This window comes from Taeniopygia guttata, chromosome 3 (genome assembly GCF_048771995.1).
Source record: "Taeniopygia guttata chromosome 3, bTaeGut7.mat, whole genome shotgun sequence".
Taxonomy (NCBI): Eukaryota; Metazoa; Chordata; class Aves; order Passeriformes; family Estrildidae; genus Taeniopygia; species Taeniopygia guttata.
The window spans coordinates 40,919,179-40,945,054 of record NC_133027.1 but is presented as its reverse complement, the minus strand read 5'-3'; the positions used below and the strand labels follow the sequence as shown (position 1 = coordinate 40,945,054).

At 41.0% G+C, this 25,876-nt stretch overlaps 1 protein-coding gene across 18 annotated transcripts in view; it reads right to left on the bottom strand.

The window, feature by feature from the left end:
- Positions 1–7,125: 7,125 nt before the first annotated feature.
- KLHL32 (kelch like family member 32) overlaps positions 7,126–25,876 on the bottom strand; it is a 116,888-nt gene continuing 98,137 nt past the window's right edge. For 17 of the 18 annotated variants that reach the window (XM_072926679.1, XM_072926681.1, XM_072926678.1 and 14 more), the window contains 5 exons: positions 24,509–25,235; positions 15,122–15,180; positions 12,522–12,714; positions 10,295–10,389; positions 7,126–8,482 (listed from right to left, as the gene is read on the bottom strand). In XM_072926679.1, coding sequence (XP_072782780.1) covers positions 8,321–8,482; positions 10,295–10,389; positions 12,522–12,714; positions 15,122–15,180; positions 24,509–25,235 — 1,236 coding nt within the window. In that variant the 3' untranslated portion in view covers positions 7,126–8,320. Of the gene's footprint in view, positions 8,483–10,294; positions 10,390–12,521; positions 12,715–15,121; positions 15,181–24,482; positions 25,236–25,876 lie in introns of those variants that run through there. The other variant, XM_030267627.4, reaches the window with a different exon arrangement.

Here is a 25,876-nt window from a genome sequence, read left to right as displayed (position 1 = left end):
TTCCATTGTAAAGCCTGTCTGTTTTCTTTGTGGATAATACAAGAAAATGCAGGTTTAGATTTCCTGTTCCCTTCCTTTCCAGTGCTATGTTCTTAAAACTGATCTATATTTTCCAGGGGTCCCAATGTTTTTTTTATTAGCTATCCACTTATACTAGGTATGAAAGGTGGGAGGGGAAAAAGAAGAGAGGACAGACTTCTAATTAAAATACTCATCATTTGATAATAGGCTAGTAATTATTGCTGTTTGCTGGGAAAGTTGGATGTTTCAAATATTTTGCTGTGTTATGGGTCTTTCCAGGATGGATCTAGCTCTGTGCTCAGGAAACTTTCATTAATGGCTGTGGTATCCACACTTTTCACTTCCCTCAATAATTTGAAGCTTTCTGAAAATTTCTGAAACTACTTACTGGACTTTGGAGTGGGTTTGCTGGTAATAGCAACACCAGTGAGCAGGCTCTTACTTTTAAGTTTATTCACATTTTAATTTTACAATGTTAACGGAGAGGAAAAATTATTTTTATGCCTAATAGCGCCACAAAAATCCCTAAAATCTTGTACAGAGCAGCTTCCCTTTTGTTACAGTAATCTTATCAAGTTGAACTAGATAATCTTCTTGCCTAAATCAGCTATCAGTACGTCAGATAATGCAGTAACTAAAAGCCTCTTTAGGCTACTTAATAGTGCAGAACATGGAGGATCTTTTCATTATGAAAATAACTTATTGAACTTGCATTGTAGCTTCTCGTAAGCTTATGTACCTGGGAGTTTTATTCATCCCAGGAGGATTCTGCTTGTGAAAAGCTTTTTTTAAAAAAAAATTAAAAACACCCCTCACCAAGAGAAATTAATTGAGATGCCCTTGAAATTTGAGTACTACCACACAGTAGATCCTAGAACAGATGTCTGACTGTAGTATTACTTCCTGAAAGTACAAGCTGTGATTTTAAAGGATAGAACCGACATTACAATGAAGCATTTAATGATATGTTTAGTAGGTTATTAAAGACATATTTAACACTATCTGTAGTGGATAGAAGTTTCTGAAAAAGCAACAGGACTTTATGTAAATGCATAGCAGCTCCTGGCACATGAGAAACACTTAAACAGTTTGGAAAATACTGTTCTTCTTTGTCACAAAGTTAATGCAAACAGAAACAAGGCATTTTGCATCATAGTCATCAACCGGTGCCAAATGGGGGATCTGATGGGTGGTATGGACATTTGCAGATGTGACTGATAATTCCAATAATATTAGTGAGAGAAAGACTTGCAGAGTGCTAGTTTCTGCTGACCTACCAAGCATACACCAAACAGCAGTCCAAAACCAGTCAGGAGGAACAAAGAAAATGCTGGGTTTAAGTAAAATAGGGAAAAAATCTAAAAGCTAAAAAGAATATATATCTTATTAGATGCTGTCTGTATATAGGCTGCTTAAGGCAATAAACATTATTTAAATTAAACCTTTCTATATTATTTTTTACTGAAAATTTTAGTTTTAAAAGGGGTAGATTCAGAGTAGATACATGGAAGAATTTTTTTTATTATGAGCATGATGAAACACTGCTCAGAGAGTTGGTAGGCACTCCATCCCTGGAAACATTGAAGGTCAGGTAAGATGAGGCTCTAGGCAACCTCACTCATTTGAAGATTGCTACTCATTGCAGGGATGTTTCACTTATAGGATGGCAAGGGTGTCTCCCAGTGCGTTTAAAAATACCACTGCTGCATGGATGAACATTTCCTGCAGCTGTAAATTCTGCAACGGATGGTGAAAAGATCCTGAAAATAAAATTGTAGATAGATTACCTAATTCAGACAAATTTAATTATTCAAACCCATCTATATAATGAAAAGTTGGTGGTATGAAGCTGTTTTGAATGTTGTGATGGTGTAACCCCAGCGAGCAGCCAAGCCCCACACAGCTGCTCCCCCACCAGTGGGATTGGAGAGAGAATTTAAAGGGTAAAAGGTAGGAAACTCCTTGGTTGAGACAAAGTTTAATGGGGAAGGCAAAAACCACAAATTGGAATGGCATGCAAATAAACCAAAGCAAGGAATAAATTCACTGCTTCCCCAGGGCGGGCAGGTGTTCAGCCATCTCCAGGACAGCAGGGTCCCATCACACGTCACAGTGCAGCACATAACATGGGAAGATGAACACCATCATTCCAAATGTCTCTTCCTTCTTCCCCCAGTTCATGTACCAAGCATGATGTTCTGTGGTCTGGAATATCCCTGTGGTCAGTTTGGGTCACCTGTCCTGGCTGTGTCTCCTCCCAGCACCCCCAGCCCCCTCCCAAGCATGGAGTATGAGAAATCAGAACAGGCCTTGTCTCTGTGTAAGCCCTGCTCAGCAATAACAATAACCTCTCTATATTATCAACCCTGTGTTCAGCACAGATCCAAAACATGGCCCCATACCTGCCCCTGTGAAGAAAATTAACTCCACCCCAGCCAAAACTAGCAGACATCTTAATTAATTACTGATAACTATAGAATGTTTGTCAGTGGAGTTTTAATAAAAATTTTAATTTCAGTATGCTTTTTCTTGCCCTAGTCTGTGACCAGAATGCTCTTTCATTTGGAAATGCTAATACTAGTGATGGGATACCTGTCTGAAACCAAGCCATCATGAGCCTTGCCAGGCTGATCTCCTTGGCCAGAGGATTCTTCCAGGATATAAGAGGACATATTTTTGTGATGTGTGTTTATATATACTTATATATACTTAGCACCCTTTTTTGCCCCGCAGTGTATAGAATTGAGATCTAACTAGACAGTATTTAATCTTTCTATTTCCCCTGTTCCAGAATTCACAATACCAATCACCTCTGACCCATTATCATCCTTGTGATATGAAGCACATGTCCAGCACATGATGAACAATGGCAGGCAGAGGGAAGTCTGGCTTATCTTTCCTTTAGTAACAAGATAACATGAAAAGAAATACCTTCCCTTCAGAATTCACATATGACTTCCATTAGTCCCACAAAGCTGTCCCTCTGTTTCATAATAATTTTACATTTGTTATTGTTATTGAGGAGCAGAACTATGCTAACTTAAATTACTGTTTGTTTTCATTTCCAATGGAAAAAAAAGGGGGGAGTACATGTTTTGATAAAAAAGAGGTTCTGAAATAGGAAAATACACACATTTTATGCTAGAATAGAGCAGCAGACCCATGGAAGGAATAAGGTCCTGGCCTATTTGTTGTAATTGAACAGAAGAGGAGCTGCCAATAGCATGAACTGCTTGGTCATCTAAGGAACTTTGATAACTCTGCACTTAAAAGCAATATAGTTCCCTCAGGAAACAAAAAAGGAAGTTTTACTGCAATCTGGTTTTCCTTCTTTCAAAAGCTTTTTGAAAATTAGGTATGCAATGGGTATTTCCAGATTAATCATATTTTAGAATTTTTAACTATTACTTAAAACTCAAATTCAGTGTAATCAGCCCATCTGTTAGCAATGGTTATAAAATTATGTTGAAGATTAAAAATCTGATGCAGTGTCAATATGTCCTAGCATAATTAAGCTTGTTTTATGATGAATGACTAGGATATGGCTTTTGTCTACTTGAGCAACTTCAAAGTGGTAAACCTTTTGCAAGTTTAATATACAAAGTGCAAGGTATGTACAGAACAACAAAAAAAAGCAAAAGCTCATATCCTCTCTTTGTAGATGTGGTATCTTTAGAGGTCTTTGGAAATGTCAGCAGAGTAACTCCACATTACAACCAAATTCACTGCATTTGTCAGTCCATCAAACACTATCTTGGCTCTACCCTTCTCCTTGCAGAATGACACCAAAACAGGCATTAAAAATGCAAATTGGCTAAATTCATTATTTGGTTTGGAAAGGCCCAGCATGACCTGCATAGGGCACCGGTGGAGAGTTAGCACAGCATTTACTTACAGGAATTGAGGATGTTGCTAAAAATACTTACTCTGTTCTTAAGTACTTGAAGCATTGAAACATTAATGCTTTAAGCATTTTAATTCTGGCATTACTGTGAAACTGCTATATATAATCATCTCTATTGGAAAACCATTCTTTATGTGGACACTTTATCCCTTTGTAATGTGTCCTTGGGGGAGAAGAAAAGCCCTCATTTTGCAAAAATAGAACTGCATAAGTCCTTTATACACAGTCTTATGTGCTAAACTTTCTGCAGTCTTCCTCCCCTACAAACTCTGTCTGCAGATGAAGTGTTTTAACCTTGCCCTCTTAATTTATTCTACATTTTAATTTTCAATAAACAGATGCCGCCTCTTTTCGCGCCTGTTTCCACATTGTTCCACATTCTGCCTGGGTTGTTTCTGCATGTGTGAATATTCAATTATCTGTTTCTCCACGATTCTGCAACTTATGTACTAAATGTCTGTACAGGTTTGGGGGAGGGTAACTGGGGAAGGCAAAATTTAGATTAAAAAGAGTTACAGAAGTTTTAGCTCTTCTTAGAGTCAGGAACTTGGCTCAAAATCTGCTAAACTAAGGAGAAAATCATAAGCCACAACTAGAAGTCAAAGGATTACAAAACCATTACTGTACAGAAGCAGAATTGCTGCACACTGGCTCATAACGTGAGTGTTTCTTTAGTCAGCGCTTGGGTGTGAAATGCTTAAGAGACACCAAAGTGGCAGAAGAGGCTGTTGGTGCTGCTGCTGCTTGTGAAAATTGGCATTTTATGGATTAAAAGCAGAAAGTAGCTGATTCACTCACGGTTATTTATAGCTAAAAGCTATAAATTTTAGGACTCAAAGGTAAAGTACATATTTATATACTTTAATTAAAGTTATATAATGGATAGAATATTATTCTTTATGGGAGTGGCCTGAAAAAGATCAGAGAACAGGTATTCAATACTTTTGGGTCTTATGGCCCAAAAGTCTTAGCTGCAGATACAAATAGCCTTAATGTGTAAATCTAAGGAATTCAAGGCACAGAACTGCACTCTCCCAAACAGGACAGTCAGTGACTGCTGCATTATTCACTGGTAAGAACACCTCTTTCCCTGAAGCAGTATTGAGTTCTCACTGGTTGCAACTTGTCCCCTTACCTTGCACGCTCCCACCTGGGTAAATTACTTGTGCTGCCATCTGCTCTCCCACTGTGATGATCAGACTCTGGCAACAGAACCAGCAAGCAGAGAAATGATATTTTTGTTCTGGGCAGCTTTGTGTGGAAAAATTGAGCTAAACTGTGTCAGAGGTACACACCAAAACCAGTAGGCTGGGTAGGGACACAGGTTGGATTCAGAGCTGTATGTCGGTCCAAAATAGTACAAAATTTAGAACATCACAGGTGGATCAGGAGGTCACACACAGGATTCTGCAATCATGGTGGTTTTAGAAGCCAGAGACATTCAATGGAAGGATGGTAGAGCAAGGATATGGTGATTCAGAAATTTCAGCTCACTAGGCAGCCTTTGAAGGAATCCTGCACAGCTGCAGGTGGCAGATGAAGCCAGCCTTGTTCTCCCATCCTCACTCCTTCCAGCTGAGACCCCTCAGACACAGCAGGGTGCTTTCTGTCTGCTCTTGCATCCACACTCCTCCCTTTTCTTACCTGGCAGTAATTAACAGGGTTTTGCTCATCTGGCAAGGGCTATGAGGCATTTTCTGACTTCAGGTGCAGCAAAGCACCCGCCATCTGGCCTGTAGGTCCTGCAACAAAAGCACAAAAACCAAGATAGGAAAGTGTGACACAAAACCTTAAATGACTAAGAGGTTGCTGTGAAAGACCTCTGTAATCAGTGGAGCCAGATGATTAAAAGCCAGAGCAGGATCCTGTCACTAATAGGAGCATATGTGTTGTCCTGAGGCTCTGTGGCAGAGGTACCCCTGACCAATACAATGCAATTGCACAGCTGTTTAAAACTGACATTCACAGTGCAGACAATTGGTGACAACTAGCAGAGCAGTAGAAGTGTCTAAAGGGCAGAGCAAACATGATAAACAACTTTCTTGCCTTTCAGACCTTGAACCAAGAGGCACATGCTGCTTTGCATAAGGAAGCTGCCCCCCTCTGCTTCTCAAACTCAGACCACTGCTGCCACTTTCTGCCACTGCTCAGCAGTCATCCTGATTCATCCTAATCCCTCCTCCTGCTCTCCAAAAGCAGCAGTTTAGAAACGATTCCATAGCTGCAGCTGTGGTAAGCTATAAGACCTAGGAACAAAAGTGTTCAAACTAAGCTGAGACATGGAAAACACACTTTGCACAATTGTCCAGAAGTGCCCTGGGCTTTACAAAATGGAAGTGTCAGTTCTGCCCCCAGAACAAAGCCAAATCACTCACCTGGTGTGGGACTTCTGGGATGAGACTCAAAGCCCCTGCACAAGTTTTTATTATTGTAGCCACCCTCCTCTTGAAAATGAGACATGTACTCTGACTTAGATGTGGCTTTCAGGGACACAAACAAAGTTTGTGTACTTGCCTGGCTTGGACCCTGCAGCCCACACAGGAAAACAATTTCTGTAAATGGGGTTTTCAGAGAGCTGTCCCTTACATGCAGATTTCCAGGAGATCAAACAAATTAAACCAATAAATTAAAATATGCCTTGATGTACAGCCTATTCAGCTCCCATGCAGCATAGAGAAAAGTCCTGCCTAGATATAAGCATGCTTGGTGCACAGAGGGAGATGGTATTAGCAACTTGAGCCAGTGTGCCAGGCAAAGACTGTGCAGCTGCAGCTCAGCTTAAGGCAAGGAAAGTGAGAAAGCTCGGGAAAAAAAAAAAACAAAAAAACAAAAAAAAAAAAAAAAACAAAAAAACAAAAAAAAACCCAAAACCCCAAAACCTGACCATAAGACATTCTAACCTGATAAGTATGGAAAAGGAAAGGTGATGTTCCACCAATACACTGCCCAGCAGGAGACAGAAATGATAATAAAGTTACCTCCCTGTCATCAGACCCTTAAAAGTTAAAAGATAGTTTTGATTAGAAAGTGCTGCTCACTGGACGAAGTCAAACCTGTTCCCGTCCAGCAGGCACAGGCTACTGCTGCAGCACATTCCACATGTGGCATTAGCAGGAGCATCAGCAGGAATTTGATATGTCTGCTCAGGCAGCACAGTGGCAGGGAGCTGATCAGTAGGTAAGGCAGAGAAGTGCAGAGTATCCATAAATCAGAAATAGAGAAAGATTTAATTACATGCTTGGTTAATATTTACAAACATTGACATTTTTGTTCAATATGTAAATAAAACACAGAGATAAGAGACAGGGACTGCCTTAGCCAAGCAAAGCCAAAATACACCAGGTTAGAGTATTTGCTGTGAGCTGGCATATGCCTGGAGAGTGGAATGGAGACACGCTATATAAAATGAAAGAATAAATAAATAAATATTGACATTGTTCTACACCTGTTTAGCCTCTAGAGACTAGTGATTTGTGGGACCATATGTTGGACAAAATGAGACTGTTCATTGATAATTGTAAATGTGGTGACCCCTTGCAAACTGGATATTAAAAATATTAAATAAATGGCACATTTTAATTATACAGTAAAGAGGCTGATCTCCACCATTAAAAGACTGCAGCTGTCAGGAAGAATTGATCATATGACAGAAGGTAACATTTATTTGGTAGTAGACCTTGGTAAATGACATCCCAAACAATCTTTAGATTCTCAGACAAACACATTCAGTTCAGACTTAAGTTTAACCGTGGGGCTTCATTTTCTTTGCCTTTCAGCTGAGACAGTTTTTATCTGTTCTTCATATCCTATAGGGCTTGTTTGTTTTTTTTTGTTTTTGTTTTAATCTGTTTTGAAGTATTTAAATTTCAAATGAAGTATTATTAAACGAGAAACTGTAAACGATGGAGTTCGGAATTGGAAGTCAACATATTTGTTATTCTTTTTGCCAAAGGTATTGAGTAAGTTGCATAATTAGCACAGTATTGTATAATCTTTGTCAACATAAACAGAGCATTTTTATTGTCTTTGAAAGTGCCACTGGTGAACAACTGAATGTGCAGACTCCAAAGAGCAGCGGCCCAGGAAGAGCTGAGAGCATCCACAATGGCTGGCGAAGTTGCATAAGGAAATGAAGAAGACACGTAGCAAGTGGCCACCGGCAGAAATGCACAACGCGCTCACGTATCTGCTTCTATGTCTGAGGCTGAGGAGAGAAACCACACGCAGGCTTTGGAACTTCCTGCCTGCTGTGATCTGACTTTAAGACAAATGTGTGATGGTAAAGCAGCAGCCCAAGTGGATTGATTCTTCTCACTGACCCAGAGAAACCCTTCTATACGCAGGGTTTGATGTTTTCCTCCTCCACTTCCAATTCCGTGAAGCGCAAGGAATGTGTCACATTGTGCCGATCCTGTGGTGAGGCACTTGCAGAGTCTGAAGGTTGGGACACGTGAAATAAGGAGCTGGAAGAAAGCAGGCTGCTATTCCATTGGAAGCAAAGGGGAGCGTAGGCCCATAGAATACCTCTTCCTTCCCCTCCTTGCTAACATCCAGCACCTGCATGGCAAAGCATACAAAATATTTTTGAGATCACAGAAGAAAGCTGAAACAAATTTGCTGGCACCCACCTCATATATTTACTATTAATCCCAGAGGAAAAGGTAGCTTAAGGTAATTTTTAGATCATTTATGGATCTGGTGATCCATTTGCTGTTCTCATCACCCAACCCAAAACCTGAGTGCCCAGGCACTTGGGAGCAAATAATGACATTGGATCCTGCTTTCCTGGCAGGAGAATATGCAGCCGTATATTCTATGTGCAGAGCTATACTCTGCACAGAAGGGCTCTTGTTAGCACGGAGCACAAATAATTTGTCAGCTCCAAGGTATTTAGGGGGCACAGAAGCTCTATGGAAGATGGGAATGCCAAATAAATGACTGACTTAAAGTAAGTAAAGACATTTAAAAAAAAGTGGAATTTTTTCTTCCAAAGGAGAGAGTAACCTCAGTTTTCCTCAACTGGAAGATAAAAGGGCTAGTTTTGCTGGTTAAAGCCAGGCACACTGCCAACAGCTGAGGAGGGACAGCACACACAGCTCTGCCAAATCACTCAATATATTTCTTTTCCCTTTTATGTGGGGACTGTGTCAGGCAGGCTGCCAGTTCATGACCAGTCTGGGGATATGGACAAATGTCCATTTAAGAAAGCAAGATCCCAGGATTATTTTTGCTTTTCACTAAGCTGTATTAAAACCCAGGTGCAATACTGCAGAGTACCTGTTGATTATAAATGAGCCCACTGGTGGAGCACAGCTGCTACCTCTATACGGTGCTATTACTCCATCTAAACATTATATGTCAGCTATATCCAAGCCAGCCTGAATGACTTTTTCTAATAATTTTTTTTGGTATGGTATCCAACAACTTGCTAAAACACAATTACACTAATGACCAGAACATGTTTTTAACTGTTTATCTTGCATTATCTTACTCTTTAAAAATTCGTGCTACTAAGTGTTCTGTATAAGACCAGCAGTTTGACAACCCCCTTCTTATGCTAAGCCTAACTTCTAGTCTTATGGGACAGTTTGGAGGTGAAATTCTAAAATACAAAAAAATTGGAAGCTAATAAAAATGTTGTTTATCAGCAAAAGTTTATATCAGCAGCAACTGGTATAAACAGGACTTTCTGCCTTTAACTGCCCAGCTGGTGACAAAGCAGTGGCTGTGATGCAGAACTGCTTCCCTCAGAAACATGCAGAAAGATAAGAATTCCTAATTTCTGTACCAAACTACCTGAAAGCCATGGATCTGTAGGTGAGCTGCTTTTATAAAAGATGGGAGAGCAGAAGAGTTTGTTGGAGAACCTATTGCCTAGGGCAGGGATCAAAAAACTTCCATTGAAGCTTTAAAGCAATAAGCAGGTAGTAGGCTGACTGCACCTGGTCAATGAACAGCTTGTTAACTCTGGCTGCCCTTCAGAAACACAGCTTGGAAAGAAAAGAAAATCCCAATATGGGCTGAAAAATTCTTAGCCCCATCATCCATTTCTGCAACCCTTTTAATTTTGAACTTGATTGTGTAACTGCTGAATATATACACATTATTTTATCCAAACCTTGCCAAAGGAAAGATAATTCACCCCTGGTTTACTGGAATATCTTAGAGGAACTTCATCTATTGGCTCATCTGGAAATACTTTTAATTTCTACAGTATTTCCTCTCTGTTTATGCAGGTTCAGTGGCTGCATAAGAAATGTCCTTAATCTCTCCTCTTCACATGTATTTTCCTTTTTTAATAACAACTGTGCAAAACTTATACTTGCAAGATTATTGGAAAAGACTTTAAAAGAAACCTAAATCGCTCACCTGGATACATGCCAAAGGCTCATTTGTCCAAATCGAATAGCCACCAACTAAATATATTCTACCATTGTGGACAGCAACTCCAGACTCATTTTGACCTAAAGCAAAAAAGGAAATAGAAACCACTTTCAGTGTTTAATTAACCCTTTTAACACCAAATGCTGGAGTTCTGTAATGGGATGCAAACACTCCTGGCAGTGACTTGACTGTTTCAGAATTCCCAACGTGTCGGAGTGAAGGTGAGGTGTGGGGGAGCAGTTCCTCGCTCTCTGCAGGAGCCCTGCCTGGTGCTGCCCAGATGAGCATTAATGTGCTGTGCAGGGGACCATCCTCTCCCTCCTCACGTGTTTCTCATGTGACAGACATGGTTCCCACCTGCCCCTCAGCCTCCATCAGACACAAACAACCAAACAGGTTGAGAGCCCCGAGTGCCCCTCCCGTGCTGTCCACACCTGTTCAGCCCCGCTCCTCCAGGTACAAGTACAGTGAAAATCACAGGAGCTGCTGTGCAAGTTCATCCCCATAGCAACTGTCTTCCAACAAGTTTGGAAGTTTTGAAGGAAAAATACAGCCTAAAAAAAATCTGCACTACACAGTTCACCAGGCACATTTACTGCCAGTTGTACTGACAGAAAGAAAGGCTTAGGTAGCTGCTTAAGGCACGGGTTGTAGAAACAACCTGGAGGCAGTGGAGAGGAGGCTGCCTCACAGCATTCAGTGGGACAGGGTCAGCTCCAGAATGAGAAGGGTACCTGCAGCTGCAAATCAGATGACATCCTTCTCAAAGGCTGTCAGTTCCTCCACATGATAAAATAATTAACTAGTGAGCAAAAGACACATGAAAAACTAGTTCTGTTTGACCATGTGCAATTCCTTTTTAATCTATGCCTCTCTCCCTAGTGTCCAGCAAGTACTCTGATGGCCTGACTTGGAAACCAAGCAGCCCTACTGTTGGTGCTTCTCTAAGAATGTGTCACATGCCTATCTGGAAGCGTGGCCAGCAGGTTCAGGGAGGTGATTCTGCCCCTCTGCTCCATTCTGGTGAGACCCCACCTGCAGTGCTGTTCCCAGCTCTGGGGACCTCACTACAAGAAGGATAGTGACCTGTTGGAGCAAGTCCAGAGGAGGCCACCAAGTTGATTAGAGAGATGGAGCACTTCTAGGATGAAAGGCTGATAGGATTGGGGTCTGCTCAGTCTGAAGAAGGGAATGCTTCAGCGTGACCTAATTGTGGCCTTCCACTACCAGCAGAGAGCCTATCAGAAAGCTGGAGAGGGACTTTTAAAAGGACATGTAGTGACAGGACAAAGGGGATTGGCTTCAAGCTGGAAGTGAGTAGGTTTAGATTAGGTATTAGGAAGAAAGTCTTTACTGTGAGGGTGGTGAGGCTGCTCAGAGAAGTTGTGGATGCCCAGTCCCAGAAAGTGCTCAAGGTTGGATGAGGCTTTGAGCAACATGGGTCTAGTGGGAGGTGTCCCTGCCCATGGCAGAGGGTGGGAACTAGATTATCTTTAAGGTGCCTTCCAACCCAAACCATTCTACGATTCTGTGTGTCTCCCTGGGATTCAAAGGGATACTAAATCTGGGAATTGTATCAGGTGGAGGTGAACTTTGGTGGACTGGGTGTCAGAGACAGTGAGCTGCAGTGTTTTCCAAGTTCCAGTTGAAACAGTTCTTCCTAATAAGTGAAGAAGAACTTTACAGATCCTGTAGTTAACTAAGTGCTCAATTAATTTCTGACTTGATGGAATTCCAACAAGGACATGTCCTTTTGGGTAATTTATTAAGATACTATTTAGACATAAGCAAGAGTTAACAGATTTCAGTGAAAGCTTTGCCCTATAATGCCAGCAGAAACCACTACAAAACAATGCTACATGGTAAAGACACACCAGCCTCTTGTACACTCACACAGGGAGCTAAACCAATACCACAGGCAAGCTTTTGGAGAATGAAAAAATAGCACTGGTAATATTATGACAAATTATTTTTGACTGCTTAATTAAACTTATCTGCACCTTCTTCAAAATTTAATGTGCAATGTATGAAAACAAATGTTTTGTAGACCACCGAATGCCAGAACTGTAATGAAAAGTGTCTTCTTGGCTGACGGTGGTCCCTAAATTGGAAGCACTTGTCGCAAAGTCATGGAGCTCCACATACTAAGGCATCTAAAGGGAAAAGATGTTTCAGTTCAACAGTAGTGAGCTCCCCTTTGTACAACACTCACCTGTCAGCATGTTGAAGCTGCAGCGGGTCCACTGGTCAGCGTCTATGCTGTAGGAGTCGATGTGACGGACCAGGATGCGATCGTTGTTGTAGTCGAGGTCGTTCCCACCTAACACGTACAGCTTCCTTTGGACAGCGGCCATGGAGTGATACACTCTCCTCTGCAGCATCGGGCTACGGCTTAACCACTTATTCTGCAAAGAGAGAGCTTGTCTAAGCACTGCTCAAAGGCACACCTACAGTGGCAGTGCAATGAACAGTAGCACGGTACTGGTTTCTTCTTACCCTTGGTCAGGAACCACAAGTGCAAATACTGGTTCTGGTCATATACTAGACTTTTGTGTTGGTTGTAACACTGAATAAGGATAGTGGACTTTCAACACATGGTTTATAGTTCTCACATTATATATAGTTCATTAATTTAATGACATTTCTTCCTCTATTTTTTTTTTTTTTTTTGTCTAGCTCATCAGGTTTTAAAGATCTTTTTTTTTTTCCTCTTTATAACTCAGTAGCAAATTCTCCTTAAAGCAGACTATTAAATGTCTCCTTTGTATACAGTGCTAAAATTATCTATACCAATGAGCTCTGTTATGTGAGAAGAGAGATTCTTCTGCCTTTTGTTATTCAGAAGCTTATTTGATCTTATCCTTGGGGAATAAAGCAACAGGAAAAATAATTTCCTAAAGAATCTTCTCAAATTATTCATTTGGTTTAATGTCAACCCTTTATTTGTGGCAACTTAGAAAGTTCCAACCCTTTGCATATTTTTCTTATACATTAACAATATTCAAGAATTTTACCTGTTTAGGGGAGAGGCAGGAAGACATGGAAGACAAGGGATTAAAGCAAAGTATTTTATACCTGAGAAAACAATTGCTCCTGCTATGCCTACCAAATCAAACAACCTGGCAAGGGATTAATTTAAGTGGAGGAAGTTAAAAATCTGTGAGGAAATTTTTTGTGATACACGTGCAGCAACTCCAGAGTCTCTAAGCCTTCTGCCTTTTAACCTCCACAATATATAGCTATACATCTCAATGTGTAATAGTTGAATATTAGGCATTAATGTTTGCATTAGTAGTCCAGTCTCTTAACACCAGACTGTAGACACCATCTGCTTTGCAAAGCCTGCCTGCATCCCCTGATTATATCTTTAGCTTCCTCCACTGCAGTGCCTGCCAGGTGAGCCTCAAAGCACTGCAAAGGCAGCGAAACAGAGGGGCCTGGCAGGGTCATTTCTAATAAGGCGGTGTGTGAATACTAATCAGCGGTGGGGAGGCAGAGGTCAGCGCAGCGGCTTGCTGGCAGGTAGCTGTGTGCTCGGTGGCAGATGGCAGGCATTATCGACTCGCCACAAAGGCCTCGCGCAGGAGCAGGCGCTGGGGCTCCGTGATGGAGCTATTGAGATTCCGTGCGAGATGCAAGCAGATGTGATGGTTTCCAGTACCCACTGTAAACAATATGCCAGCAGAATTTTTAAAAAGAGCCTGTGTGTACAAACACGAAGCAGACGTCGTTTGAAGAATGCAAGTGCACAATTCCTGTGTAACTCTTCATGTACCAGGCTGGGTTTTTTGCCATCAGCAGGGCACACTGAGGCAGCCCCAGCACTGGCAATTTGGGGTGCAACTTTCACATCAGTAAGTGAAAAATCCCAAGTGAAAGGTACACAATATCCAAATGTGTGTCCCCCTCACAAGCAAAGTAAGATTGCTGCCTATAACTCTACTTGGATTTAGGACAAGTCAGCATTTGTAGTCAATGACGAAACTGCACCTCGAAAAGAACGAGGTAGGTGTGTCATCTCCTGCTTTCTGCTTCAGGCCCCTTATGTGCAATGCTTTAAATAGTCAGTGGGAACCACATAGAAGTATCTCCTGGCACAATTTTGTTCCAAATACAGCAATCAAAGCCCCTATCCTACAATCAGAAAAGTCAATACTCTTCCACGTGGGTGTAAATCAGGCTATGTAACTCTGATTGCAAGCTTAGGACTTTTAATTCCTAATACAAGCAAGAGGGCATAACCATGCCCTAACCCTCTGAAATGGTTACTGAGCTGTGCTAACCTAATCAAAACACATACATTATGTATGAAATAATCCCTAAAAGATATTTTAGGTGCTTGGGTAATGAAATGATAGGCACCCTTGCAGTCAGCAGAGTAAGTCACGGCCAGGTAGTACAGTTCTCAAAGTATTCAGGAAACAAAAAGGCCCATATATGCAATTCAAAATAGAAATGCCAATGACAAGGAGCAGTTTTGGAACACTGACTTTGAGTATACATTGCCTAGGGCTGCTGGATTACAAAAAAAAAAAAAAAAAAAAAACAAGCAAAATAAATACTGATAAATACAGGGGATTTAAAGCACATTTCTGTATTTAATCTAGGATGTTTCTAATTCCTACAGGCTTAAAAGACATAATAAGTTGTCAGGGTCTCCCTCACACTGTTATACTCACACATCAGTACAAAATGAATTTAAAACACCACTAATTCAAATGGCCAGCACTTTTAGCCTTACAAAATCTTTGTATGTATTTGCCAAGAGGTCGGCTTGAAGCGAAATGGAACATATATAACAGAGATACTCACCTGCTTAGGATCATAGACCATGAGTCTATTTTGATATTGTGCAGTATTTGTTACTCCTCCTATAAAAGAGTTGATACAGGTTAAAATTTTTCATATAGGCAAAGCCAGGACCAAGATCCGTACAGCAAAAAAACCAAATCTAGATTTCATCTGCAGATAATAATTACATTACATACCACCATTTCTGCTTACATTCCACTGCACTTCTTAATCTGGTTACAAGGGAAAAAAGGAGCCCCATTTGTCAAATATACAGAAACACAGAACAGCATCAATAAACAGCCCCCATACACTTCCTTTGTAGAGCTGATTCTATGGGCCAAAAATGAGTAAAAATTGATCTCTTTATACATAACTGTGCATTCAACGTTCATCAAGACACAAAGATGGAACATACAGTGTGTGACGGGGTTTAAAAGAGGAGGAGGTGGGCTTGCATCAATGAGAAGGACGAGGTCAGAGAGAAGCTCTGCCTTACCAAAAACATGACAGGGGATACCACTGCCAGTTAAAGGCACAGTCCAAGCCTGTGCAACTGTGCTTATCTATACATTTGAAAGAAATTCTGTACTTAGTTTGTGTTATAGAAAACATCTCATTTAGTTGTAAACTTAGATTGGAAGCCCTACCAATAGTGATCAGGAAAGCGCCTCAGAAAAGCTCAGAATAGACTCTGACCAAAATAGATGCTGCAAACCAGCTGTTTACATCAACACAGTAAAGAGACGTTTAATTCCTCATCATCCCTTTCTTGCTTTGTTTTCAATGGCAAATTTCACTAGGTAAACACGGAAAACTTCTTCAGTCTGTAATCTTACCTGTGCAAACATGTTTTTGAATGTGCTCAAGCCTTCTGGGGACACGGTGTCACTACAGCTCTGCCACAGTTCCCAGTCCCCCTCTGTCAACACGCTGGGCCCATGGGAAGACGGAATCAGCAATAATGTCTGCAAGCTGCGCCTCACCTTCATCCTGCCACGAGGTCTGGGCAGAACTAGGGCATGTCAGTGGCCACACAACAGTGACACTCATACTGACAGACAAACTATTTATATTACAGTTTTAATGGCCCGTACCAGTAGTGGACAAAATCTGCAGCAGTGAGAGGAAGGATTTTCATCTTATTACATTTCATTTTGTGGATGCTTCCCTTTTCTGTCAGGGCATACCCTATTTCAGCTAGGACAGCAGCACAGTGACTTAAATGCCTGCTGGCTGAGCTAGGGCCAGTCCCCCTAAGGTTGCTGGGTTGGTTTTACCCTTTTATCCCCAAGCTCTGTGCTGGGGAATTCTCATTTTGCCAGCCGCCAAATAGATCAAGGGCAGCATTTTGGTTCAGAGCCATATTGTGATTTTGAAGCAACTCTGCCACCTCTCCCATGTCATTTTAGGCTGTAGGTTGGGACTAGTGTGCATTCAAGGTAAACCAGAAGCTCTGCTCCAGATGTGCACCAGCCATACTCCAGTTCCTAATGGGAGCATAAGGGTGCACAATAATAACTGGTCTTTTGGCTTTGTACTACATGAGTACTGGGAACATTTGAGCCAGAGGACCAGAACGAACCTAGCCCAAAGCAAAAAATGTGAAGTGTACGTGGAGTAAACACAGAGAACTTGGTGCCAAGGTTTTACCTGCTGATCTACTCCTATTGGGCTGAGCTTCTTGCTGACATAGAAGTATCCTCTGATCACTCAAAAAAACTTGAGTGGGGCCAAGAATCTATAGCAGAAACTACAGATGTATCTATTTTAGAGTCTTCAACTGCAGCAGCAAGGAGAAACAATGCTGTTACTTGGGTTCATCTCTGCAAGCAGCAGCCTGTGCTAGGCACCTCCAGAGGGACAGCAGCCCAAACTCCCAGCTCAGAGACACTCACAGGCTGAGAGATAGCTGTGATGAGATGCAGCCTCTCCAAACTGTTTCCATCACACTATGCCACACTGCCCATCACAGCACATGTGAAATACACGCACAGGAACAGACATCAAAAAGCAAAGACTGCTCCTGTGTCTGATCTTACAATCTGTTATTTGTGTCTACGCTGTTGTGCAGCCTTCACATTCCTAGTGGTCATCAGCCAGCCAGACAAAACAATCTTTTCTAATATCTGCTTTGTAATTGGACTTTTTTTTACATACATTTATTTTCACTCCCAGCACAATGCCTAAAATGAGACATCAGATTAGTATTTTGAAAAATACAAATCATAGTGATTTGGATTATTACCTCCAGAATGTTAAACTACAGGAGACACATTTGAAACACAATTTTGGGTCATACATTTCCATGCTGAAAGGACACCTTAATTTGGGGGGAAAGATGTGAAGGAAGAAGAGAAAGACGAGTGTTGTTTCCTCATATAGTAATAAAATAAGTAAAATTATTTCCTTCTCTTCACAAAGGGCCCCTCACATCAAGTACACAGCTTACATCTTTTCCCCTGCAATATTGCTCATCTCTGGTGTTTTATCATTACATTCCCTTCACATACCGCTCTTCACTTTTAGATTAATCTGCCAAAATGAGATGCTAAGGATTTGCATACAGATTTGACTACACAAAAATAGATCTGGAATTAATAACAGTCTCTATATGTTTTAATTTCTTCTAGACTGGAGTACCCTTGCCTCCAGCAGTATTCTTGGCTTTGAAAGTCATCAAGCTGATTTGTCTGCTCTTAGGTTATGATGCCACATGCTGCTACACTGTCCCCTGCAATCAAAGTGCTCGCAGAGATAGATTCCATGCCTTCCCCTAACAAGTATATTTTATAGATTGGCAGTTTTGATCTCCCCTCCCCAGGGGAATAATCTGCATCTTAACAGGTTTCTATAGATACATCTGTCATTAAATATGCCATCTTATATCTGCATCAATTTTCAAACTCTAGTTCCTTCTAACTTTGAAGTGCTATAGCAAAAGTTTAAAATTTTCTGCCAAAATTCAGATTTAACAAGTCTGCAGTGTCCTCTTGAACTATTTTTTTTAAATACTACAGACAGCTGGGAAAGGGCAAAAGAGCATCAATACGTCTCTTAAAAATAAGAAAAGAAGGGGAAGAAGAGTTTAAATGGCACTAAAAATAATACATACTTTCTCAGAAAAGAAACGGGGTAGTTCTGACAGAATTTCTTACACTTCTCTGTTGTGTTTTCTATGAGAAAAGGAGAGGATAGAGAGCCATCATAATGAGAGAAAGCCATTAAAAATACAAACTATGCTATTAAATTTGATGTCAAGCAATAACAGCTAATTTGGTAGTAACTCAACAGTTAGAAAAAGAGAAAATAAAATGTCTGTCTGGTTAAATGACAGAAAATTTGCAGTTTGGTCAGCATTTGCTGTTTTTATAAACAGAGTGATGATTACACCACTTTACATGAGCAGCTTGCTTTGAGGACTCCAGTTCCTGGGAGGTAAGGAGCATCCCCAGGACAAGACTGTCTTTCTTGCTCTTACAGGCACCCTCATGGAAAGGCCATCATCCAACCCATGAGCTCACAATGTTTTTACATTGCTACAATAACTGTCGCTCGCTCCCTTGTAGGCTGCAAATATTGCCTTTTAAGCCTTCCAAGACCTGTAAATTCCCAACTCATGCAACAGTGCCCCTCTACATGGGGAAATTGCTCAAGGATACCAAAACATACCTCATCCATCCCTTTCCCACACTTGATACACATTTTGTGTTATTACAGTCCCCCCAAACACTCCACAAACTGCACTGAGAAGCACCTTCAAAACACACTTCTAAAAAGAGAAGGGTAGGAGGCAGTAGATTCAACATCTTCCTCAATGACAATTTATAAGCCATATTTATAACAAGGCCTAGCAAGGCCCCATATGACTTGAGAAATCTGATCCAATCCAGATCCCCCAGAAAATATCACAACTCTCCCCGCAGTCCCCAAGCGCGAGGCTGTGCGCAGCAATCCGAGTTCACTGGGAGACGTGTAAAACTACATGTTGGCAAAGAGCTCCCATGTGTGCTCCTTCCAGCAAATCCAGGGAATATATAGAAACCCACAACATGTACCCTAAGGTGCTCTGCTATTTTAAAACAAAAATCTCTCCTCTCTTAGGTGTCTGTGTGTTAAACACAAGATAATCCTTCCCCAACGTGCAAAGCAAACCTGCTGCCTCTTACTGCAGCCAGCCCAGGTGCAGTGAGGACAGCTGAGCTGGAGCATATTCTCTCAAGGTAAGGAGTCCCCTGGGAGAGGCCAACAGCAGCTCTGCTCAGTGCTTTCTGATTCCAGATGCAATCAAGCCACAGAAAAAGAGGGGCACAAGCCCTAGCTTTGTTTAAATCATTAAAGCTGGATGTTTACATTCAATCTAAGGAGAATAAATGGCATCAAACCAATAATGTCCATCACTGGAAGGAGTGAGATCATTCATTCAAATACAGTAAAAATTAAGTCTGCATATATATGGAACATAGGGGCCACTAAGGCAATTTTTATGCACTTGTTAACCTCCCATTCCCAGTAAACCCTGTGCCAGCCACATTGTAAAACTTGATTTGGATAGATTTTGTAAACTCCTATTATTCCAGATCTATTTTTTAATAAAATAATTTTATAGACTTTTCCTGAGAAAAAATTCTTTACTTCACGACAGCATACTGATAGTAATGTCATACTTTTCATCCCAAATCACTTGCAAACTTAGAATAATTCTTCAAGATGTGCTATCATCATAATTTCCTCGGTCAAAATCTCTACCGTTAGGGAAAAAAACAACAGTTTAAAAACCAAAAGAATCAATCTTGAATTTTGAAAAAAAAAAAATTATTTCCTATATTAAGTACAAAGCAATTGTAGAGGGATGGCTTCCCCCAAGCTGAGTTTCTATGTGCATGTCAAGATGTTATTTTAGCTGACACACTTAAGGTCAGACAACTTGGGCCTCTGCAAAACACCAGTGTAACACTTTGTTCTAAACAAGACTTTTCATGTGCTAATCTCTGGAGCACCTAAGGCAAGGGGAAGTGTCATTATCCCAAGATGCAGGTGCAGGAATGGCTCAGAGCTGCAATGCCTGGCAGAGGTTCCCTGTCCCTCAATGTCCCCAGGGGCACTAGACCTATACCAGTGGAGGAAGGTTAACATGGATAGAAAAGGAGGTCTCCAGATTTGCATGTGCACTCCACAGAGGATGCTGGGAAATGGGCATAGTTCAAGTCCTCGCTCTTATGGAAAATATCTCCCTGCTTTTATAGATAGAGATTGCTAGTCATGTTGAACTCCAAAGTGTTTAGTGTACTTAGTTTTTCTTTCACTGGAATACTTCACTTTACAAGCACTGTGGCATGCAATTCATTTGTGAAATTGGTCATGGCATCAGATGTTAACTGGGCCCTAGAAGAATCACCTTTCTATAAAATTTCCAAACCATCTGCCCAATGCAATGTCAGTACAGAGAACTTATTTGTTGTGGTTTAACTGAAGTCAGCAACTCACAGAGACACTCATTCACTCCCCCCAGCATGGGATGGTGAGACAATTGGAAAAGTAAAACTGAGAAAATTTGTGGGTTGGAATAAAGAGAGTCTAAGAGGTAAAGCAAAAGCCACGCACACAAGCAAACAAAACATGGAATTAATTCACTGCTTCCTATAAGCAGGCAACTGTTCAGCCATCTCCTGGAGAGTAGGGATCCATCAAGCAAAATGATGATTTAGGAAGTCAAACATCAGCACTATGAACACCCTTTCCTCCTTCTTCCCCCAGCTTTATATGCTGAGCGTGACACCAGGTGATCAGGAATATCCCTTTGGTCAGCAGGGGTCAGCTGTCCTGGCTGTGTCCCCTCTCAAGCCCTTGCCCATCCCCAGCCTCCTCATAGGTGGGGTGGGGTCAGAAGTAAAAAACACCCTCACTCTGTAGAAGCGCTGCTCAGCAACAACAAAAATATCCCTGTGTTACCAGGACTGTTTCCAGCACAAATCCAAAACATTGCCCAGACTAGCTGCTAGGAGGAACACTAACTCTATCCCAGTCAAAACCAGCACATTATTTTAATAAATTCTCATGCTTTGTTTTTCTTCAAATAAGAAAATAAAATGAGGACTGCAGGGGAAAGCAATAAATAATGACATAAATATGAAAATACGGAGCTTGAAAAATTCAAGGGCTGAACCCACTTGTGCTGAGCAGAGGGACTGACTAGTTTCAATGTGCAAAAGGCTCCCTCTTTTAATTTTATTCTGTCAGGTTAAAAACCCCAAAGATGTGGTAGTAGCTTAGGAGTCCCTCTGTCACCTGAACACGAGCCACCCACCTACGACTGCCAGTGTGTAAACTCACACAGCAGTCTATTTTGTGCATTTTCCTTTCCTGCTGCCTTTGCCATGATTTTATTATCTATTAGTTTTGAATCCTTGTCATATTTGTCCCAAAGGAGCAGCAAAGCAAAGCTGAGAATGAATCCCAATAATAACATAAATTCCTTAAGTCTAGTTAGCTTTTGACCAGCAAAGCCTTTAAGAGGGCATGGGGCTATAGCAGAGGCACTGAGTAAGTTAATGTTCAGTGTGCAGATCAAGCTTTGATGACACTCTCCACAAATAGAAAGGCTAGAAACTTGTATTATCACTATTCAATTTATTCTCTCACTAAAAACCTGGGCACATTTCCATGGTTCCCTTGCCAGCTCGTAGCAGCAGACTGACTTCAAGAGCTCTTTGCTGATGGCCTGTATTTCCCAGAAAAAGCAGCAGGGATACAGCTCAAAACATTTCTAACTCAGACTAATTTTTTAATTACTTAATTTTAGGCCACATACTTCAAAATTAGGTTCCCTCCTGCATTGCTAATTACTTTTATGCTAACATCTTATATTCAGTGATGAACAGTGGATTTTCCAGCAGTGACTATGATACAATAAAACATCTCTCTGTACTATTCCCCTGCCCCTGAATGTACATGTACCACAACCTACATTCTGGTCCTAAGCAATTAATTAATAATATAAAGACAGCTATAGTTATTACATCTCCATCCAACTTTCTTTTTAAAATAACTCTATTCAATACACAACCAGGTTTCAGTGTGAGAGGACAAAATTCAGATCGATATCTACTGAAGTATAGTACAGTAAGTGCACTCTCATACTTCATAATAACCTGTCATAATTGAGAAACTCAAAACTTTCTAAGCATTTTCTCAGAATCTATCAAAATCCAACTGAAAAGCCATGTCTACCTTATTCTACTGTTGGTAGCATTTTCAAATATAAATGGAACAATACTGATAAAATGTTTTTTGTTGTTTTGCCTAGTTTTAAAGAATTCATCCAGTAAGCTTCCACTTACCTCTTCCATTGATTCTACAGCTCTGTTAGAGGCATATCCTTGAACACAGTATCACACTGCATAAGTTTCTAAACAAAAGTGGAATTTAAAATACACAGGCATGCATTTCACGTACATAACTAAACATACGAATTAATCCGTAGGATAATTTCCCCTTTCCTAGCAAATCTGTAAAGACTAAATTTAATCTTCAACCAGCCCCTTGTCTGACTTAAAAAAATGCTATCAAATACTTGAGTTTTGATGGTTTTGTTTTGTTGTTTAGGTTTTTTTTCCCCACAAGATTAAGACAAAAAATATTACTTTTTTCATTTACTAGAGGAAAGACCACACTGATGGATTTCTAGCGCACATTCAATGATTTCACGTGAGAATGTGTAACACCATTTTTTAAAAGGTCCTATTCTTCACAAATACTGAAAAATGTAAGCCACAAAACAAGGAAAAAAAACAGCAATCAAGACAGCAATAGTAACATCCATGTATTTGAAATGCTCACTGCAGACACACATCCCTCTCTGCTAATAAAATAGGGAAAGTAGTGAATAAACACAATAATGCTCTGAATACCCAGCTGGTAGCCTAATGCAGAAATCCTGTTCCTGTACTCTACCTGGGTCTCACCTCAGGTTTTACACAGCACAGACTCTACAAGACTCCCTAAATGATGGTGACTAAAGAAAATGACCCAAAGTACCTGCCAGGGATCTTGGTGATTTGCTGTGTTCTGTCTTGCTTTTAATGCCAAAGTCACCATTAATGACTTTAGTGCATATGTCTTAAAAGAGATACCTGCTAATTCCCCTCCCCATGCTTGGGAATCCATTCCCATGAGGCACTTAATCCATAGGGACAGAAAGGTTCATCTGCTAGCCTAAATGACACACTTTGAGAAGCACAGCACAGGCCTAAGAAGCTAACTTTATCTTCCATTCATTTTCCGTCATTTCACCAGAGGCATTCCAGACCATATTAAAATCCCCAGAAGGTATATATGGTGAAGATGCCAATCACTGAACATTTACCTCAAGGGCTGGCCCCATTTACTCATTAGCTTCCTTAATAAATATTATAACTATATAACCTTCCATGGCACACTTCTTAGTAAAGGGGGGATATTTTTCTGTCAAATCTTCTGTAGACAGCATCAGCCGTATTCCAAAATAACTAATACCCACTGCAAGGACTGAGGTAACTAAATCCTCCCACCCTCTTCAATGGGACGTAGCTAAAGACTCAGTTGCAAATCACACATTCTTTTAGGATTATAGGGTCTATACATTCATCTATCTGTGCCGTAAAGCCATGATTACATCCAGACAGCCTTGTGCACTTGTTATGGACAGAGTCATGGATGATTTCTAAAAACAGTCATCTCAGTCTGTTTCAATAGTCTGAAGAGCAAGTGGGAGCAAATAATACATTTGCCTTCAACTACTGGAACAACAAAAGCTAACAAGCACTTAATTTTCCATTTCACCATCAGGAATAAGTGACTAATAGAATATTCTGAGTTGGAAGGGATGCACAAGGATCATCAAAGTTCAACTTCAGGCCCTGCACAGGCTCAGGAACCACACCGTGTGCCCAAAGTGCTGTCCAAACGCTTCCCAAATTTTGTCAGGGTGATGTTATGATCACCTCCCTGGGGAGCCTGTTCCAGTGCCCAATCAACCTGTGGTGAAGAACCTTTTACTGATATCCAACCTAAACCTCCCCTGACACAACTTCAGGCCATTCCCTCGGGTCCTGTGACTGTCAAAAGTACCAGATTCTATTACAGAAGCAATGTCTTGTTTAGTTTGTTTTTAGGAAGCACACGGAATTTATCATTGGAAATTTGTCCAAAAGTGCATTATCATTCCAGTTCACTGTGATTTATGAATGGCAACTGGAGATAGTACATATGATATCAGCAGCTCTGAAATACTCCTAATGAGGCTTCAGTTCTTTGTCCTCTCTGCAGAGAAAAGTTATCATGACATATAAACCAAAGATTTATTACCTTAATTCAAGACAGTATTTTGGTATTTTTTTAGTACCTCAAATTGTGTGAAACGTTTTCTACCTGATATCCAAAGAAGACCATCCACCACATATCCCGCATGGCATGAGAGCGACCGATCAAAGGACTGTACAAAGGTCCACTTGTTCTTCTTGGGGCAGTAGCGTTCGACTGTGGGCAACACTTGACGCAGTTCGTTTCTGCCCCCTACGGCATACAGGTACTCATCCACGGCTCCCAGCACAAAGTGTTCCCGGCAGTTCTTCATCGGAGCTATCTCGGCCCAGGAGTTAGTGCGGGGGTCATATCGACAGACAGTTCTCACAGCACATGTGCGCCCTGTGGAGTGCTCTACCTCTCCACCAGCTACAAAAAGAAAGTCTCCCATGACAGCAACGCAGTGGTGGCTCCTCCCCACTGGCATAGGTGCCAGCTCGCTCCAGTTAGCGATCCCCGCGATATGAACGTTCTCCTGGTCTACCGGGTTGAAGTATCGCAATTCCTTCACTTTACAGACTTCTCGTTTCTTCCCACCAATAATATAAAGAGTGTCTGACTGGAAGCGAGGCTTTGTCCTTGCAGTTTGCCAAACTGGCTGTGCATAGACACTCTGGTGGTAAGCCAAGGCCTCATTAATGAGCGCTGTCGCAGTTTCACTGGCTTGGACAAGAGGATGAGTAAGAGCTACAGTATGCAGTGTATCCACATCCATAAGGCCAAAGCGGACATACTGGAGAAGTTCATCCAGATACTGGTAGCGGCAGTTGTGTTCCAACCACCTCACAGCCAGCTAAAAGTGGGGGGAAGAAAGAGAAAAACAAGACACACGTTATTTGCACACAATTCTGTCATTACATGGTCTTTTGGAATTTGCCTGCATTCCAAGAGCAGATATATACTTGCCTCAGTCATGGTATCTATGCATCTAAAAAGCAGCTGTGAAAGCCTATTAGTCCACATAAAAAGATATAGTGTATATACATATATACTAAAGCACTGTATTGCACCAGCTCCCCGAAACAATTTCCACAGCATTATCAGATGCTGTGCAATACTCTCATTGTGCAATCTGTTAGTGTTGCTGGAGACCATACTATCCCTGAATCAAGCTGCTGGAAGAATAATATTAACACAGGGGCTATGGGATCACTGGACACCACAGGTATACTAGAAAAAACTAATGTCAGAAGATTACAAAGAAAAACCTTTTCTGCCCTCCAGATTTCATGCTATTTATGACAAAAATATTGAAGAAATATAACGTATTACAGCACATTGAATTTTTTTTTTCTTCTTCTTCTTCTTCATTTATTTATAAAGTGGAGAAAGGTGTAAGAGGAAAAAATTAAGTCAGAGAAGAGAGAAGCACAGAAGAGGTCCTGCTAATTTGGGGGTAGACAGAAAGCAACAATTGAGCAACTGCAGCTAGTA